This window comes from Polyodon spathula, chromosome 12, assembly GCF_017654505.1.
Source record: "Polyodon spathula isolate WHYD16114869_AA chromosome 12, ASM1765450v1, whole genome shotgun sequence".
NCBI classification, from domain to species: domain Eukaryota; kingdom Metazoa; phylum Chordata; class Actinopteri; order Acipenseriformes; family Polyodontidae; genus Polyodon; species Polyodon spathula.
In genome coordinates, this window is record NC_054545.1 from 26,785,191 (window position 1) to 26,805,725 (window position 20,535).

A 20,535-nucleotide genomic window follows, 5' to 3' on the forward strand; every position below is an offset into this window, starting at 1 on the left:
TTAGATTTATTTAGTTTACTTATCCATTCTACAGCACTTCCACTGAAATACAGCATTTACACATTTGTGAGCTGACACTTAAGTAATCCTGTAGCAAGTAAGTCTATCTGATATTCGATTAAGAAATTGAAATAAAGGGATATGAACAGGATTTATTTTTATACTTTGCATAAGTGACCAAAGGAAATTGGTTGTGGGGAAGTCTGAAGCAATTCCAATTTTATAGTCACTGTGCCTAAAGGCAAGAAATTGGAAGTGTATATATGAATAAATTATCTTTAAAATAGTATTGGAGTTCATTTTCTCATCAGTTCCGTTTACTTTATGAATTAATTTTTTTTTAAATGAGTCTCTGCTATTTAACCTCCAGACACAGCAGGACAGCCATCTTGTGGATTGATTTGGAATGACATGCCAAAGCTGTAGAACTTTATGTAGACCAAATAATGAATGACTGCTACCTGTGTCAGCAGATTTAAATGCAATTAAAAATCCACTAATGTCCACTACAGATCCTCAGAGACAGGAATTAATGGCTTTGTGTTGTGTTTTATCAATAGGTAACGCAAACCTAAATCAATTGTCAGTTTCAAAAAGATTGTTTTGGGTTGCCCCAGCACCATTGAGATTAACTGGAAAAAAGGCACTGGTTGTAGACTCCATTTATATGCTAAAAGTTCGGCCAGACTGTCAATATGACTCTGTGTAACAGCACTAAGTGTTTCTTTTCTTGTGAGGTATGACAGTGAGGGCCGGTTAACCAATGTCACTTATCCGACTGGCGTGGTGACCAGCCTGCACCGTGAAATGGAGAAATCCATCAACATTGATATTGAGAACTCCAACAGGGACGACGATGTCACTGTTATCACAAATCTTTCTTCAGTGGAAGCGTCTTACACCGTGGTTCAAGGTAAACCAATAGGGGACACAGTAGCCAACTGCATGATGTATGTTGTGGCAGTGTGCCTGCTCCTGTGCATAATTATGTTTGTATGTTGCATGATGTTAATGTTGGTGTATAGTCATTGGTACACGGGATGTAAATGGGTCTTTGCTACACAAGTGATTTAAAATGTATATTTGTATTTAGGCACAAAGGTTGCACAGCACTTCACGTGCAGGTAAAATGTAATAATATGTGAGCACGGGAAATTGCACAGTTGTACCGAGACTCCAATTGAATGATTGATTAGCAATCGAGTCTCGGTACAGCTGCATAAACACAGCATGTTTTCACTCACTCGGGGTTGTGTGTTCAGTGAGTGGAGAACGGGAGAGAGAGAGGAGAATAATTTAAGGATTGACAATTGCTACGTGTCTGTTTGTCTGTCTGTTTGTTTGTTTTGGCTACTGTGCCGTTTTATTTTGCAAAGTGTTTTTCGTTTGTTCAGACTTTTATTTTCTGTTTGTTGATTATACAGAGCAGCAGCGCATTTCACTCACCATATCCGCTTGCAGTGCTGTGTTCATTTCTGGTCTGACGTCACCACTAGAACCAGCTTGTCACAATGATGTATCTGCATTTTAACTGCTAAACCTTATTTTTTTTTACTTTATTTACTTATGAAAAAAGAGGTTTTAAATTGCCAGAAGTATACCTAAATCAAACATTCTGAATCTTAATCAAACTGTGATTAGTTAGTTTACCATCAAATTAGAAACCTGGGAAACCATGAAATGATATTTCATTTCACTTTCATTCTTAAATAAGAACATAAGAACATAAGAACATAAGAAAGTTTACAAACGAGAGGAGGCCATTCGGCCCATCTTGCTCGTTTGGTTGTTAGTAGCTTATTGATCCCAAAATCTCATCAAGCAGCTTCTTGAAGGATCCCAGGGTGTCAGCTTCAACAACATTACTGGGGAGTTGATTCCAGACCCTCACAATTCTCTGTGTAAAAAAGTGTCTCCTATTTTCTGTTCTGAATGCCCCTTTTTCTAAACTCCATTTGTGACCCCTGGTCCTTGTTTCTTTTTTCAGGCTGAAAAAGTCCCTTGCGTCCACACTGTCAATACCTTTTAGAATTTTGAATGCTTGAATTAGGTCGCCACGTAGTCTTCTTTGTTCAAGACTGAACAGATTCAATTCTTTTAGCCTGTCTGCATATGACATGCCTTTTAAGCCCGGAATAATTCTGGTCGCTCTTCTTTGCACTCTTTCTAGAGCAGCAATATCTTTTTTATAGCGAGGTGACCAGAACTGCACACAATATTCAAGATGAGGTCTTACAAGTGCATTGTACAGTTTTAACATTACTTCCCTTGATTTAAATTCAACACTTTTCACAATGTATCCGAGTATCTTGTTAGCCTTTTTTATAGCTTCCCCACATTGTCTAGATGAAGACATTTCTGAGTCAACAAAAACTCCTAGGTCTTTTTCATAGATTCCTTCTCCAATTTCAATATCTCCCATATGATATTTATAATGTACATTTTTATTTCCTGCGTGCAGTACCTTACACTTTTCTCTATTAAATGTCATTTGCCATGTGTCTGCCCAGTTCTGAATCTTGTCTAGATCATTTTGAATGACCTTTTGCTGCTGCAACAGTGTTTGCCACTCCTCCTACTTTTGTGTCGTCTGCAAATTTAACAAGTTTGCTTACTATACCAGAATCTAAATCATTAATGTAGATTAGGAATAGCAGAGGACCTAATACTGATCCCTGTGGTACACCGCTGGTTACCACACTCCATTCTGAGGTTTTTCCTCTAATCAGTACTTTCTGTTTTCTACATGTTAACCACTCCCTAATCCATGTACATGTGTTTCCTTGAATCCCAACTGCGTTCAGTTTGAGAATTAATCTTTTGTGCGGGACTTTGTCAAAAGCTTTCTGGAAATCTAAATAAACCATGTCATATGCTTTGCAATTATCCATTATCGATGTTGCATCCTCAAAAAAATCAAGCAAGTTAGTTAGGCACGATCTCCCTTTCCTAAAACCATGTTGACTGTCTCCCAGTACTCTGTTACCATATAGGTAATTTTCCATTTTGGATCTTATTATAGTTTCCATAAGTTTGCATATAATAGAAGTCAGGCTTACTGGTCTGTAGTTACCTGGTTCAGTTTTGTTTCCCTTTTTGTGGATCGGTATTACGTTTGCAATTTTCCAGTCTGTCGGTACCACCCCTGTGTCAAGAGACTGCTGCATGATCTTGGTTAGCGGTTTGTAAATTACTTCTTTCATTTCTTTGAGTACTACTGGGAGGATCTCATCCGGCCCAGGGGATTTGTTTATTTTAAGAGCTCCTAGTCCCTTTAACACTTCTGCCTCAGTTATGCTAAAGTTATTTAAAACTGGATAGGAACTGGATGACATGTGGGGCATGTTGTCAGTATCTTCCTTTGTAAAAACTTGTGAAAAGTAATCATTTAACATATTTGCTATTTTTTTTTCTTTCTACGATTTTGCCATTTGTATCTCTTAAACATTTAATCTCCTCTTTGAATGTTCTCTTGCTGTTGTAATATTGGAAAAACATTTTGGAATTGGTTTTAGCTCCCTTAGCAATGTTCATTTCTATTTCTCTCTTGGCCTTTCTAACTTCCTTTTTGACTTGCATTTGCAGTTCTGTGTACTCTTTCTGTGTACTTTCTTTTTGGTCCTTTTTTAATGCTCTGTAAAGTGCCTTTTTTCGCTGAATATTTTTTTTAATTGATCTATTAAACCATTTTGGCAATTTATTTTTACATTTAGATTTGTCTACTTTAGGGATATAATTGTTTTGCGCCTCTAGTACTACATTTTTGAAGAACAACCATCCTTCTTCTGTGGGTGTTTTCTCTATTTTACTCCAATCTACTTCTGTTAGTCTCTGTTTCATGCCTTCATAGTTTGCTTTTCTAAAATTGTAAACCTTAGCTTTAGTCTTTACTTTTGGGGATTTAAAAAGCACTTCAAATGAGACCATGTTGTGGTCTGAGTTTGCCAGTGGTTCTCTGACCTCTGTTTTAGTTATTCTGTCTTCGTTATTTGAAAAGACTAAATCAAGGCATGCCTCCCCTCTAGTGGGTGCCTTCACAAATTGTGTTAGGAAGCAGTCATTTGTCATTTCCACCATTTCTATTTCATCCTTCGCGCTACCCACCGGGTTTTCCCATTTTATTTGGGGGAAGTTGAAATCCCCCATTAGTATGGCTTCTCCTTTGCTACACACATTTCTAATGTCATTGTATAACAGATTATGTTTGTAGCAGCTGCACTCTTAGATATTCAATAGATATTTTTTAAATTCATTTATTCTAAATCTTTAGTCAGTTTAGAAAAAAATATTCCCAGGCTGTATTTTATTCACTGAAGTATATTTATGTTCTCAATGTGTCTTCAGAATGTATCCTGTGATTTTATACCAGTTACTATAGTAATACAAAATAGGAACATTCTTTGACAAACATTTCTCTAGCCCTTCTCAATGTCTTTAATGAAAGACCTTTGGCTTTTGTTCCCCAATGTTTTATTGGTAACAAGATGCTTTTGCTTGATTATTCCATATTTGTTTGATTTTGCTAAAGAACAAATGGTACAATATTATGTTGAAACTTCATTTTAAAAAGCCTTTATTTGTCAGTGTTACTGGCCAAAAGCTTATTTCGCTGTATGTAAAATGAAGAAGAGTTATTACATGAGTTCTATTGGAAATGATTTGAGCTTGGACAATAAAATGTTTAAACATGTATAGCAATATGAAAAAGGCTTTAATGCCACCAGTAATGGGATCTTGTTTGAACTTCCACAGAATATTTCGGAGGTGGGTGCTTATAAATCAGTATTTAACTTCAAATAAAAAAAATGGAAAAACAGGAACGTGTTATTTTCACAAGAAGCCTGACATTTGTCCAGAACAATATAGCAAGATGTATGTATACGCAGACACAATATGCTGCTTCATTGGGTTACATTGTGCAATACAACTTGGTTGTGGATGACTAACATTTGTCAGGCATATCATGTTATCCATTAAGTTTAATTATTTTTTGGTTTTATTAGTTAATTTAAAAGGCTGTTTGTTAATTAAGAAGTTGTGAAAACACTTTTAAACCTCTCTTTTTTGTATATATGTGATCCAGTTTTTACTTAAGTCAAGAGAAACATGTATTCAGATGTAATAGAACTTGATAGGGATATTCTTTAACACACATTATTGAGATTATGAATATGGGGATATAAGCAGGTGCATGTCCGTCTTACATTATCATTAGACATTTTACAAATTTGATGACACTTTATTAGGACATTCTTTAGTTCAAGTTATTGAGTGTTGGAGTATGGTGATTTATAAAGGGCCCTTTCTGTCTGTCTGTCTGAATGTCACACTTACGTTGTTACATGTACACAGGGCAGGCAGCTCCCGACACCAACAATAAGGCATGAAACCCTCATCCACAAGCAGATGGGAACTTGAAACGTATACAGGGGCTACTGTAAAACAAGATCATTACAATAAACAAAAATGCTCTCCCTCTCCTTAATTATATGATCCGGCGCCTTTTTGTTTACAGATTAACCCCTGCATGTATGTATGACAGATATAGGTTGTGATACTGATAAGGTTATTTTAAGGTTATTTTTGTTACTAACATGTGCTACTCTAATATCTTCATTTTTCCAGATCAAGTAAGAAACAGCTACCAGCTGTGTAACAATGGCACACTGCGGGTGATGTATGCGAACGGGATGGGTATCAGCTTCCACACTGAGCCTCATATTCTGGCTGGCACCGTGAGCCCGACCATCGGGCTGCGCAACATCACCCTGCCCATGGAGAACGGGCTGAACTCCATTGAGTGGCGCCTGAGGAAGGAGCAAATTAAAGGGAAGGTCACTGTGTTTGGGAGAAAACTCAGGGTAAGTACCAAGACAGTGTGGATTTCAAAATGGACTCCATTGCAGGCCGCTCTCACTCCGTTATTTATTCTGCTATCACCACCCCTTAATTACCTGTGCCTCGACCCAGACAGCCCCAAATGCGTGATGGCACTAGAGTGAAAACATAGGTGACTACAGGGATTCATTTAGCAAGCCTACCCTTTCCCAACACACAATCATGCAGGTCCAATGAACTCTTCCAGCTGGCCGGGGATTTCATCTGCGGACCAGGCCTCCAGCTAGTGCCAGAATTACGGGTTTTGGTGAGACCATCACCCCTAAAATTAGTCACATAGTTGTAGTGTGGCTACCCCCCAGGACTGATACAATATGCTGCTGAGAAACACCTCTAAAACGTTTGCCAACATATTCTTTAATATCACTAAACATGTTAGTTGTCAAAGTGGGGGGGCAGATATTATTCACAGATACAGAAATCTCTCCTACTGTATGTATTGTCCATTTCAATTGAATATAACAGTTTTTTTTTTCCCAAAACAGGCACATGGAAGAAACTTGTTGTCTATCGACTTTGACCGAAACACCCGCACAGAGAAGATTTATGACGACCATCGCAAGTTCACCCTGAGGATTGTTTATGACCAGCAAGGCCGCCCGTCCTTATGGCTCCCCAGCAGTGGTCTCGCTCCAGTCAATGTGTCCTACTCCGTCAGCGGGCAGCTCGTGGGTCTGCAGCGAGGGGCAATGAGTGAGAGAACAGAGTACGACAGCCACGGCAGGATTGTGTCCCGCTCCTTCGTGGATGGAAAGATATGGAGCTACTCTTACCTGGAAAAGGTGAGCCTAGCAAGCATTAGCCATATATTGTACAGGTAAAAGCAGAAACTAGTATACAAAAGTATACAAAGTGCCTTCATCAGTGATTTGAAATGTATGTAATAGTGTTCTTATATGAGTTAAAAAGGGATGGCCCTTCCTCTGAGAAATAATGCGTGAGTATCACAAATCAATACTGGTACTTTATTAGTGGGAATTTCCCCGTAGAGATATGATAGTATGAGAAGAAGGAAAGATTTAAAAAAAAACAAAGATAAAGTTTGGAAAGAAAAATAGGCTGGTTTCTGTCAAGTCATAGGCACAAGACACATGTTGAGCACTGGTAGATATTGAATAGCCTACATTACATATGTCTGTAGCAGGCAACACAAACTAAATAGCAGTTCCTGAACTCAGACTTAGGCTGGCGATACACAAGCAATTTTTTAAGCAATTAAAAAAAAAAAAAAAATGGACCATGTGTCACTAATTGACAACTCGAGTTGTCAACAAATCTTGGAGTGGCAATCAAATTGCTAGAATAGACCAGTGCTCTATTTTTAGCAATTCAATTGACAGTGCACCAGATGATTTTCCAAAGGTTTTTCTATATCTCTGTGTTTTCAAAATGATTCCTATTAATATAGCTTCTGCTGAAACATGTTTACAGCAAACAGGCACCATCTTAAAATCATTTGAAATAATTGACAATGTTCCTGTGTGTGTGTGTGTGTGTGTGTGTGTGTGTGTGTGTGTGTCTGTGTCTGTGGCACATTTAGCAGCAGCAATTTAGTTTACATTTTTTGTATCTCTGGCCTTACTATTTTTCAGTTTTTTTAATGTTAAACAGTCTGTTGTTATTTATGTTATTTATTTATGTTATTTATTTATTTATCTATTTGTTAAATTATCTTTTAAGCTCGACAACACGGTTCTGAATATCTTTGTGTTGTGTCCTCTTGTACCACATAAATAAGTCAGAGCCTGCAAACAATATTTAGCTGTAAAAAAAAAAAAAAAAACACACATCAGTCAAATGTAGTGAAGCACTGTGACAAAGTGCCCGCCCCTGTGTATAATATTTGTCATATGTTGCATGTGGTGTGTTAAATGCTGGTGTTTAGTCATTGGTACATGGGATATAAACGGGTTTGTGTAACACGAGCGTTTAAAATGTATATTTGTATTTAGGCACGAGGATTGCACAGCACTTCACGTGCAAGTAAAAAGTAATAATATGTGAGCACGGGGAATTGCACTTTTTATTAATTCATGTGCAGTTGTACCGAGACTCCAATTGAATGATTGATTAGCAATCGAGTCTTGGTATAGCTGCATAAAAACAGTATGTGTTCACCCACTCGGGGTTGGGGGTTCGGTGAGTGGAGAACGGGATTGGAGACGGAGGAAATAATAAGTATAATAATAATAACGTAAAGTAAAAGCTCATCGTGTTTTGTTTGGTCCATTTTGTTTATCTGTTTATTTTGGCGAATGTGCCGGGTCCTGTATTTTTGTTTGTTACCACCGTTTATTTTCTGTTCTGTTTATTTAGTAAATGCTGAGCGAAAGCATTCGATCAGCTCAACCAAACTCCACCTCTCTGTTTATTTCCTGCTTCTGGTCTGACGCCACCCACTCCGGCTGTCTCTGTGACTAGCACTTATAAAATCAAAAAGTATACCACTGAGGGGGCTCCCAAGTGGCACATCCAGTAAAGGCGCTCTCCATGGAGTGCAGGATGCACCCTATAGCCTGGACACCACCAGTTCGAGTCCAGACTATAGCCTGGACGTCACCCGTTCAAGTCCAAGCTATTCCACTGCTGACTGTGGACTGGAGCTCCCAAGGGACAGCGCGCAATTGGCCAAGTGCCACCCGGTGGGGGGAGAGCATCTGTTGGCTTGCCTGTAAGCTGCTTAGAGCTGCGTTGTCCCCCAGCGCTGTAGTTTTGAGGTAGCTGCATGTGGGCCTGCAGTGTGACTACTAAATAAAAATAAATTAAAAAAGTAGACAGCTACTGGATGATTTAGTGTGTCGTCATTCCATCTAACAACTAGAAGGAGATTATTAGCTTCTTTAGGAGACTTCAGAAACTGATAAACCCTGTCTAGGCTATTATTCTTGATGGCTTATATGTAATCTTTGAAATAAATTGTTCTTTCAAACAACTTACCCAATTGCGTGGATGAGTGTGCTTAATTGTTATAAGTATTATAAGAAGGAAATAATTTATAAAGTCAGTGAAAAAACTTTTTTTTGTTTATATAATATATATATATATATATATATATATATATATATAATATATATATATATATATATATATAATATATATAATATATATATAGTCATATATATATACATCAGTATCACTTAATCTATACTAAATACTGTATTATTATATGGATATTGATTAAGAAAATGATGACACATTAAAATACAATGCCATATTAAAATAAAGTAACATTTGTTTAATTACTACATAATGAATGCTAATTTGCATGCAGGTTTGAATTTGCCTTCCAACCCATCCAGTGCCAATTGGCTTTATTGAAACTGTGATGGTTAGGCTTGTTCCTTTTTTGATGTTTGTATTTCAGGGGTTCACAAAATAGTATAAGAAATCACTCACCTTTTAGAGCATGTATTTGACTGGGTTCTTCATTGGAGCACTATGAAACCTGTTAATTATACAACAGGTTTCAGTACTTTAAGTTTATGGGTCATTCTGATTGAGTTGTTGACACTCCATGATTGAGTAGCAGTGATCCAAGTATCCAAAGTTAATAATATAAAAGCGTTTGACTTGATTCATAACTGTTCATTTGCTGTGGTTTTCCTTAGCTTGGAAATATACACCCCAACAGCATTTGGTCTGCTGCTGTTCAGAAGCAAATACATTGAAAATGATTCATAGCAAAGCTCCTGCAACCTGTTGCGCAATTAACACGATGTTTAAAAAAAAAATAAAAACTTTCTTACTGTATTACATGAGCCCCTAAAAAAACAATGTAGAAAAGGAGCAAATGAGATGACTTAGTTTGGAAGAATTGATTCTCATTGTGCATGCTTTTTTCTTTTTTTTTTTGCTTGCAGTCCATGGTGCTACTTCTGCAGAGCCAGCGGCAGTACATCTTTGAGTTTGATGCCTCGACCCGGATCACTGCTGTCACCATGCCCAGTGTGGCAAGACACACCATGTCCAGTCACACTTCCATCGGCTACATCAGAAACACCTACAACCCCCCGGAAAGCAACGCCTCCGTCATTCATGACTTTAGTGAGGACGGCAGACTCCTAGACACATTGTTTTTGGGAACTGGACGCAAGGTGTTTTACAAGTACGGCAAGCTGTCCAAACTGTCTGAAGTTTTGTACGACAGCACTGTGGTCACCTTTGGCTACGATGAAACCACTGGAGTCCTTAAAATGGTCAACCTGCAGAGTGGCGGCTTCTCCTGCACCATCCGTTACAGGAAAATCGGTCCTTTGATAGACAAGCAAATCTATAGGTTTTCAGAGGAAGGCATGGTGAATGCAAGGTTTGACTACACTTACCACGATAACAGCTTCCGCATCGCCAGCATGAAGCCCGTTATCAGTGAGACCCCTCTCCCAGTTGACCTTTACCGCTATGATGAGATTTCCGGCAAGGTGGAACATTTTGGTAAGTTTGGAGTCATCTACTACGACATCAATCAGATCATCACTACTGCAGTCATGACGCTTAGCAAACACTTCGACACCCATGGACGCATCAAAGAAGTCCAGTACGAGATATTCCGTTCGCTGATGTATTGGATGACTGTTCAGTATGACAGCATGGGAAGGGTAACTAAAAGAGAGCTCAAACTTGGCCCATATGCCAACACAACAAAATACACATATGAGTATGATGGAGATGGACAACTTAATGCCGTAAAAGTAAATGACTGGCCAACATGGCGCTACAGTTACGACCTGAACGGGAACCTGCATCTCCTGAACCCTGGCAACAGTGCCCGATTGATGCCACTTCGCTATGACCTGAGGGACCGGATCACACGCTTGGGGGATGTTCAGTACAAACTGGATGAAGACGGTATCCTGTGTCAACGTGGGTCGGATATATTTGAGTACAACTCCAAAGGTTTGCTGGTCAGGGCCTACAGCAAAAGCAGTGGCTGGAATGTCCAGTATCGCTACGATGGACTAGCAAGGAGGGTCTCCAGCAAGAACAACCTGGGCCAACACATTCAGTTTTTCTACGCCGATCTCAACAACCCAGCCAGAGTGACCCACGTTTACAATCACTCCAGCTCAGAAATCACCTCCTTGTACTATGATCTGCAAGGCCATCTGTTTGCAATGGAGATCAGCAGTGGAGAGGAGTATTACATTGCCTCGGACAATACTGGAACCCCGCTGGCTGTCTTCAGCAGCAACGGGCTCATGATCAAGTTGCTGCAGTACACCGCCTACGGGGAGATATATCACGACTCCAATCTGGATTTCCAGCTCATCGTGGGCTTCCACGGAGGCCTGTACGACCCCCTCACCAAACTAGTTCACTTCATGCAGAGAGATTATGATGTCTTGGCTGGCCGATGGACGGCTCCGGATTACAGCATGTGGCAAAAGATTGGCAAAGAACCCGCTCCATTCAATTTGTACATGTTTAAAAACAACAACCCACTCAGTGACACTTTGGACTTGAAGAATTATGTCACAGGTAAGACATCTTTTATTTTTTTTAAGGACTGAAACTACTCTTCACTCCTTAGAGTTAACACAAAAGAAAAAAAATCCAATAAGGCATATTGAAAGGAAATTACATTTTACTGTGTTAAATAGCTCTTTGAAACTGGCATCCATGGTATTTCATTATTATTCCCGCACTTAACGCTTCACTGATTTAGAGAACGGATTTTCAAATTGTGATCAAAATTGTTTACGACATTCTTTTCCACAAGCTATTAAGAGTAATTGTTTTCATCACTCTGCTCTCAGCCAAACTCCACGAGATGACATCTTCAGAAATCTTTATCATTTCAGTAATTTTATGTTATAAATTCAAACCACAACCAAACTTGACCTTTTACAGCTCACTAAATATTGATTATGCTTGAAAAAAGGAACCAAACTAATTGTCTATTATGGTATGTTAATGTCTTCACAGATGTGAAAAGCTGGCTGGTGATGTTTGGATTCCAGCTAAGCAATATCATCCCTGGCTTCCCCAAGCATCGGATATATTTTGTGGAACCTTCGTACGAGCTCTTAGTGAGCCAAGACTGTGAAAATGGACAGGCACGTGCCTTATGAATTTATTATGAACAAGCAGAATTATCAATACTCATCCAAGCGGTTTAAAGCTGGCAGCTGACAGATATGTGCTTGTAAACTATATTCTGGATGGGTAACTCTGTATAAAGGAAGTTACATTTTAAAATAACGCATTCGGCTGAAGAGGGCTTTTAGTTCTGGTACATTAATAGAGCATTAGCACACCAGAAAATGAATAGGTTGTCAATGCATTTATTGGCACCCCAATACTCCTATTAATATAATAAAGTATATATACCATTTAAAGCATTTGACTACATTAAAATAATTTATTTTCCATCAAGGAAAATTTATCAATTCCATCAATTGCTCACTGTTTGGGTTGCATCCACTGTTTGGGTTTGTGTGCTTATTAAATTACTTCTTTCAGCTGTCACAAACCCATCAGGCAGCAGTCAATGGCCTTGACTTCTGTTGCAGTCTAGCATAAATACACATGATCTTGGTTCATTCCAGCTCCAGTGGACCACATTCTGAGGTGTTTCCTCTATTTGTGGCTGATGATACATAAACCAGGCTGATTAATGCATGCCACACATATCTCAATATTTTGACCACTCCATGTGGGGGATGACCAAGACAAACTTGTTTAGTATCACGTTAAAGCATTATTTTTTTTAAGGTATTTCCAACAAAACACAAAAAAAAAAAACAAGGCATAGATGCAAGTCTTTAACAAAAGAGATTGTCCAACCACCCCTTGGTCGAATTGAGCTGGAATGACCATCTTACTTTTCAGGAACCTACTAAAGCTTGATATTAGTACGAGTGTATATGGCCGAATGTTTTAACTTCAAGTGTCTCAAAGTGAAGGTCAAGTCCAAAATTTGTTCACACCCCTACATGCAGTACATGTCAATTGTAAAGATTTGTTCTGCTTTATTCTAGCTGATCACCGGTGTTCAACAAGCAGCAGAGAGGCGCAACAAAGCATTCATGGCTCTTGAAGGAAGATTACTGAACAAAGACAAACGGGTGGGAAAAAGGGACACACCAGGCCGCTGGTTTGGAACCAATAAGCCAATTATTGGAAAAGGCATCATGTTTGCGATCAAAAACGGAAGAATTGCAACCGGGGTCACCATCATAGCGAGCGAGGACAGCAGGAAGATAGCTGCGGTTCTCAACAACGCCTATTATTTGGAAGGGACTCATTACACCGTAGAAGGGAGAGACAACCACTACTTTGTGAAACTTGGGTCTGCTGACAGTGACCTCATTACACTGGGTATGAGCAGCGGCCGCAAAGTGCTGGAGAACGGCATCAACATCACTGTCACCCAGCAAACGCTTCTGGTCGGAGGGAGGACTCGTAGATTTGCAAATATCGAGTTTCAGTATGCCACTTTGTCAATGAACATCCGTTATGGCTTGACAATGGACAGTGTGGATGAAGAGAGGAACAGAGTGTTGGATCAGGCTAGGTTGAGAGCTTTGGCAACAGCTTGGTATAAGGAGCAGCAGAACGCCCGAGACAGCAGAGAGGGCAGCAGGTTATGGACTGACGGAGAAAAGCAACAGCTCTTGAATACCGGGAGAGTCCAGGGATATGATGGCTACTACGTACTGCCAATAGAGCAGTATCCAGAATTGGCTGACAGCAGCAGTAATATCCAGTTCCTCCGTCAAAATGAAATGGGCAAAAGGTAACAAACTAGACTGCTTTGACCTACTGACGCACAACCTGCAACAGTAATTAAAAACTTCTGAATCTGTCTCCTCTCCTAAGGAGATGAAACCATTGAAGGGGGTACTCAATAAAGACTGAAATAAAAAAAAAATGACTCTAATTATAGACATTTATGCCACACTTTTGGCACAAAGGACTTTCTTTAAAAAAATGAAAAAGCATTCGGAGCTAAAAAAGAAAAACAGTTGTTGCAAAAAGTACCCCTTTTTATAAATGTAACCCAGATTTTTGGGGTTTTCTGAAGAAAGAAAATAGAACGGCTTCAGAGAATGTTCAAGTGAAGTTATTATTTTGCTAAATGGATTTAAAGATGGCTGCTTGGAATGGGGTAAATGTCTTGAGTTAAAATTGACTTGTCAAGTTGATTGTGCTTATAGTTAAAAACTAAATTGGCAAAGAGCCTGGAAGGTTCTTAAGAACTCAACACACATACACACACACACTGTCTCAGGCCCTTAAGTCATATAAAGACTTTAAACTGCTGATTAAGGAAAATGACAAGAGCGAACTCTGAATTCCAAAAACGGTGGCTATAATTACAGTAAATAATGTCATACATTGTCTTTTTTTTAAACTACAGTGTCAGATAACACATTTGTTCAGAGTGTAATTTACTTAGATTAGGTAGTTTTGTAAGTATCAGTTTCAGTAGATTTGTGGACAATGTATCACACTGTTAAAAGTGGTCATCAATGTACACAAACAAAAAGTCACAGCTCAAAATAAAATCAAGAACGTATTTATTTAATTTATTTGATTAGATTTTTTTGTTTTCTTCCTTGTATTCTATGACAATCATGCAGCAATCGTCAGAAAAAAAAAAAAAAAACTGGTGCGAAGACATTTTTTTTCTTTTGTAATATATGTAAGAATTGTTCATTAAGGTTTTTATATTAATTTTAATTTGCTGCTCTGCAAATTATAGTCGCAGAAAAAAATAATTTATGTAAAGTGTTTTAAAAATTGTTTATACTTAAAAAATAAAGTCTTTAAAACTGTGAACATGAATTTGAAAATTAATATGTATGTACAGTATATACAGCTGCCCCTGTGCAGCACAGTACAATATTATTGAAACAAATGCTATTGAGGTTTATATTTCTAAGAAACCTTAAAAGTGGGTTGAATGCTGTTGCAATATTGTAACCACTACATGAAAAAAAGAATCTTGATTATGACACACAGAAGTAAGTAAGTAAGTTAGGCACTAGCATTAGCTCCCCGGGTTTGAGTTTCAGAACTATCCTTGTTTACCTTGTTTATTTAAATAATGTGCAGCCGTCTCATATTGAAAACATGAATGAAAGAAATAGCAATCATGTGATTTGAATTTGCATTAATTAGGCAGTTTGGATATTAGTTATATTGTTTATATGGACAGTTTTGAAGCTTCAGTAGCACTTAGCTGACTATTAGCTAGCAAAAAGGTATTGTTTCACAAAACATTTCAAAATGAAGCAGTTTTACAGAGAGCAGCTCGGCTTGTCTAAATGTTTAAAACAAGGTTGTCCTCTTGAGCCCCACACTGTTTATTTTATATTTGTAGGTGTTTCCTATTTCAAGGCTCCTAATAGGTTTGAAAAGACTGCAAGGGCCATCAGTAAGTAGTCTTTGGTACAAGCAAGTACAGTCAAAGTTTAAACATGACACGAATTTAATGAGCACAAACACACTGAAGCTGTGTCTTTGAGTCAATCTCTTTTTTACCTCACTTTTTAAAATATTTTTTGCTGCTATTCAGTCAGCCATTTGGTTTTAGTGAGCTAAACGTGTTTTATGTTTTCCTTGTTCCCTGTTTCCCTGTGTTTTTGTCTGTCTCTTTGAGATCTCACTTAAGCTAGATTTAGCAGACTGCTACTTTGAAGTTCTCTGTGATAGACTAGTGACTGGAGTTTGAGCAATCAGGCACTGGCACAATGTGCTTTGATTACACTTCTCACAGGAAGATTTATGTAGTAATACATCTCACTTGTGTCTGCAGGTCATTTATCTGCAACAAGCTATGGTCAGGCAGCTAAAGAGGGTGACATTTATTTTAAGCTGTGGGCTAACTGAAGAGACCTGACTGCTCAAATATCCGGCACCTGATTCGACAACAGAGTACCTAAATGAGGGTATTTCTGAGGTACCGTGTCCAATTCTACAGATAATTGTACAGCTGCAGTCCACCTAAACATGCTTATATATGATGTTTTGTAATTGCTTGATGAATAACTATCTGAAGACCAGTTCACAACTAGACTACATTCAGACATGCAGCCAAACAGAAACTAAACTGTAGAGACCATTCTAAACAAGCATGACATCATGACATCTCTGAAAAGACATTTGATTCAAAACATGTAAAAGACATGAACTTTACACCTGGTGTAAAGTGTATTTTGTGTTAAAGTATTCTGTATTCCTGTTCATTAGCAAACGTTTGCTTGAAAAAGCAGTCATCCGTGCTGTTGAAGGATCACCAGTATTGCATTGCTATATGTAAATAAAAAAAAAAAAAAAAAAAAAACTGTTACATAATTCCATTGTCAAGTGTTTAAATTGCTGATACTATCATTTTGCACATTTATTGCACATTGAAACTGTGGTTTATATTAACATTATGAACACACATTATTGAGGATTCCACAGGCAAACAAACTTTGTCTTATGACATGTAACTCCTTTTTTTGCTTGTTGGCACCTAAGACAAGAACATAATAAAGAATTGTAAAGTAAAATACATCATTTTAATATGTGGATTTTTTATTTGAGTATTATTGCTTTAACCCAATTAATATAATTGGCAGGGTTTCCATGCAGTTTAGAAACTACAGATTCTCTCTCCATGTCATGAGAATGTGACATAGCACACACATATCACACACAGTCCTCACACTATAGGAAGTGGGTGGCCAAACCAGAGAATGCCTCAAAAGGATGGGTAAATCACCTTCTCACACCAAAAAGCCTTGTACATTGACCAGAAACTGATGTTTATTTTCATGGAAACATCTCCGAAAGCTGTACTTTATGCTCACGAGACTTCAGCAGTGAAGACCCCATTTGTGACGTAATGTCATGCAACTTTGTACTATAACTAAAAGCCATGAGATGTGCTACAAGTAGCCCTGGCAAGATCTGACCAAATAGAAAAAAATAAGCATACGGTAAGGAGTTTAGGGACCTCTTCATTCATTTTATTTTTTATTTTTTATGTGACCCCATGTATTCAACATTTCAAATTATTGCCATAATGTGCTTTATAGTTTAGCTGTTTTATAAGCAAGTTTTTTTTGTTTTGTTTTTTAAGCTACAACAAATTTTAAAAATGTATTATGTTAAAGTAGCCCTTTTTTTCTTCTTTTTACAGCCCCTTACCTTTTCATGTTTTCAACTATTCAGAGTTTTTCTTATTGCAGCGGCTCCATTTTTTTTTTTTTTTGTAAGGCGTTCTGACAATTCAAGCTGCTCTTCTGTTACTTCTCTGCCATAGACAAACGTTGAAACATGAAAAAGGCTTACTCTTTAAAGTAACATAGGCTAATGATGCAAAGGATTATGGGGGACCTTGGTTCACTGTCTGTCCTGGTTTTTCCTCTTTCAAAAGGGAGCAGTCGTGTTCTGTGTCATTGGCATTTGTATTTAAAGTTTGTCTTGAGAGAAACGCTCAGACACATGTACATTTGTTTATAAGGCAGTGGGTCCAAAAATGACCTGCCATAACACTGTCAATAGGGTTTCGGGCCACGCTGGGAAGCTCGGGTGCACTCAATTTGATGCAGTCTTCAAGGTGTTTTATTTATTATAAATTATGAACATATGAACATCTTAAGAAAGTGTTCTTCCCTCAAGACATTGGATAGGGGCATTTAATGATAATGCAAGAGACAGCCCATTTGCTCTCAGGTAAGTACTACATATTGCAGGTATTTATCTTTTTTGTTTGTCTGAGTGCATGTTTCATGTGTGTTGTATAAAAAAAGGGACACTGCTTCTACTTATTTGAGTGCCTGTTCCTTTTAGGTGATCTATATTAATAATATTAGTTTAGCTGTATTGTTCAATTTGGGATGTAAAGTCACTAGGATATTTCTCTTCTTGATTAGTGGATTTTGGTTTGACGCTCCAAATCACCTTTTTATAGTCATATCCCGTTAATGGCAGTAAACAGAATGACTCATGTCACTTGCTGTGTACTACAAAACATGAACTTAGTAATGATGGCAATTCTAAATCATCATCTGTATCTCACCATGGCTGATAATCTAAAAGAGGGAGATCCATGAAGGCAAATTCAAAATACTAAAAGAAAATGACTTTATTAAGTTTCTTTTAGAATTTTCTGGATTTTATATAAGGCTTCCAATGTTTAAATAAATTGTGTTCCCTAATTCACTGCGTGTTTTGAACCACAGCTATCCAACGGTGTGCACGTTTTTAAAATTAATCCTGATCCCATATATATATATATATATATATATATATATATATATATATATATATATATATATATATACACACAAACACACACACTACCGGTCAAAAGTTTTAGAACACCCTCATTTTTCCAGTTTTTATTGAAATTTAAGCAGTTCAAGTCCAGTGAATAACCTGAAATGGTACAAAGGTAAGCGGTAAAAAAAATAAGTTTAGGTTACCGAAAACTGAAAAATAATGTACATTTCAGAGTTATACAAAAAAGCCTTTTTCAGGGAACAAGTAATGGATTAACAACTTACAGCTGTTCTGCAGCAATGGAGTAAATTAAGCCTTGAAAGTTGATGCTAACAATTCCTACAGGTGTCACAACTTTTGTTGATTACTTACAAACTCTCTGTCTGTATAAAAGCAGTGTTGGAACAGACTGTGTTACTACACCCTCTTAAGCATTATTTGGACAGTATTGTACTGCAGGAAGTAGTATATTGCTATCATAATGGCGAGAAAAAGGCAATTAACAAAGGAAGACAGACAGGCCATTATAACCCTTAAAAGTGTAGGTCTTTCCTTTAGAGAAATTGCAAAGAAAGCCAAGGTGTCAGTGAGTACAGTTTCCTACACCATCAAAAGGCACTTGAAAACTGGAGGAAACTCTGACAGGAAGAGGTCTGGCAGACCCAAAGCCACAACAGAATCAGAAGACAAGTTTCTGAGAGTCAACAGCTTGCGTGATAGGCGGCTCACAGGACAACTGCTTCAAGCACAGCTTAACACTGGTCGAAGTAAGCAAGTCTCAGTTTCAACTGTGAAGAGAAAACTTCGAGCTGCAGTGTTTGACAGGTCAAGTGGCAGTAAGAAAGCCATTGCTAAGATGGCAAAATAAGAAAAAGAGGCTTGCCTGGGCCATGAAGCACCACCAGTGGACTACTGAAGACTGGAAGAAGGTCTTATGGACAGATGAATCAAAATTTTAAATCTTCGGTTCATCACGCAGGGTTCTGTACGCCATCGAATAGGCAAAAGGATGGTTCCTCGGTGTGTGACACCAACTGTCAAACATGGAGGAGGAAGGGTGATGGTCTGGGGCTCTTTTGCTGGATCCAGAGTCAGCGACTTGGACACAGTGAGTGGCACCCTGAACCAAAACGGATACCACAGCATTTTGCAGCACCATGCAATACCCTTTGGTATACATCTAGTTGGTCAGGGGTTCATCCTACAGCAAGATAATGACCCAAAACATACCTCCAGGCTATGTCAGAACTACCTTAGAAGAAAAGAACAAGATGGTAGGCTTCAAATCATGGAATGGCCAGCACAGTTTCCAGACTTAAACCCCATCGAGCTGGTTTCAACTAGACAGAAGGGTGAAAGCAAAGCAACCTACAAGTGCAACACATTTGTGGGAACTTCTGCAACAGTGTTGGGAAGAACTTTCCAAACAATATTTGATTTTCATTGTAGAAAGAATGCCATGAGTGTGTTCGGCTGTTATATCTGCAAAAGGTGGCTACTTTGAGTCAAAAATTTTGATTAAATTTTGTTAAACAAAACGATTCCATGATTTCTTTTTTTATCTCCAATTGTTTACTTGTTCTATGCTTTAATTTCAGAGTACATTGAGACATTAAACTGAGTAAATTTCAATAAAAACTGGAAAAATGGAGGTGTTCTAAAACTTTTGACCGGTAGAGTGTGTGTGTGTGTGTGTGTGTGTGTGTGTGTGTGTGTGTGTGTGTGGTATATATATATATATATATAAATATAATATCTATATTATTATATATATATTATATATATATATATATATATATTGGTAGATATTATTGGTCTATTAATTTGCAACACCCCTTCCTACCTAGTATATAGATCATATTAATACCTAAAAATGAGGACATTTTGAGTCTGATTATTAAAGACTAAAATAGTTCTGGAATTATTTACAAAATATTTCCTGAGACTCACCAGGAGAGGGCAGTACATGACTTCCTTTTTTCCCAGTATACCGCAGTATACAGGGCCTAAGCAACTGATGTTAAATTGGTCATAATATTGGTAGACGAGTTTAAAAGGGATTTTGTAGACTGCAGAGACCACCTATACCAGACTGGATAAACAAGGATTATTGGTCCATGCTTCTTGAAGCAATGGGGTCATCCCAGCTTAAGTGGATCCAATTCTGGGGAGGTGTTTCCTCCATTTGTGTTTGGTAATACATAATACATGTACGATTCATGTAGTGTACATGCAACAGAAGAGCTGTGTGAGAAAGTGACTGAATGTGGTAAAAATGTCCCTTTGATGTCCTTTGACCTATTTTTTTTTTTTTTTTTTTTTCAATTGGGGGATGACCTAAACAATGTTAGTATTACTTTAAAGCATGCTTCAAGGGCTTTCCAACAACAAATAATTTACAGAAATTGTCAAAAACCACTC

At 37.9% G+C, this 20,535-nt stretch overlaps 1 protein-coding gene across 16 annotated transcripts in view; it reads left to right on the plus strand.

The window, feature by feature from the left end:
* LOC121324203 (teneurin-2) overlaps window positions 1-16,399 on the plus strand; it is a 460,344-nt gene extending 443,945 nt beyond the window's left edge. For all 16 annotated transcript variants that reach the window (XM_041265803.1, XM_041265804.1, XM_041265807.1 and 13 more), the window contains 6 exons: window positions 738-913; window positions 5,626-5,861; window positions 6,384-6,680; window positions 9,759-11,373; window positions 11,821-11,951; window positions 12,876-16,399. In XM_041265803.1, the coding sequence (XP_041121737.1) occupies window positions 738-913; window positions 5,626-5,861; window positions 6,384-6,680; window positions 9,759-11,373; window positions 11,821-11,951; window positions 12,876-13,637 (3,217 nt within the window). In that variant the 3' untranslated portion in view covers window positions 13,638-16,399. The remainder of the gene's footprint in view (window positions 1-737; window positions 914-5,625; window positions 5,862-6,383; window positions 6,681-9,758; window positions 11,374-11,820; window positions 11,952-12,875) is intronic.
* Window positions 16,400-20,535: the final 4,136 nt, after the last annotated feature.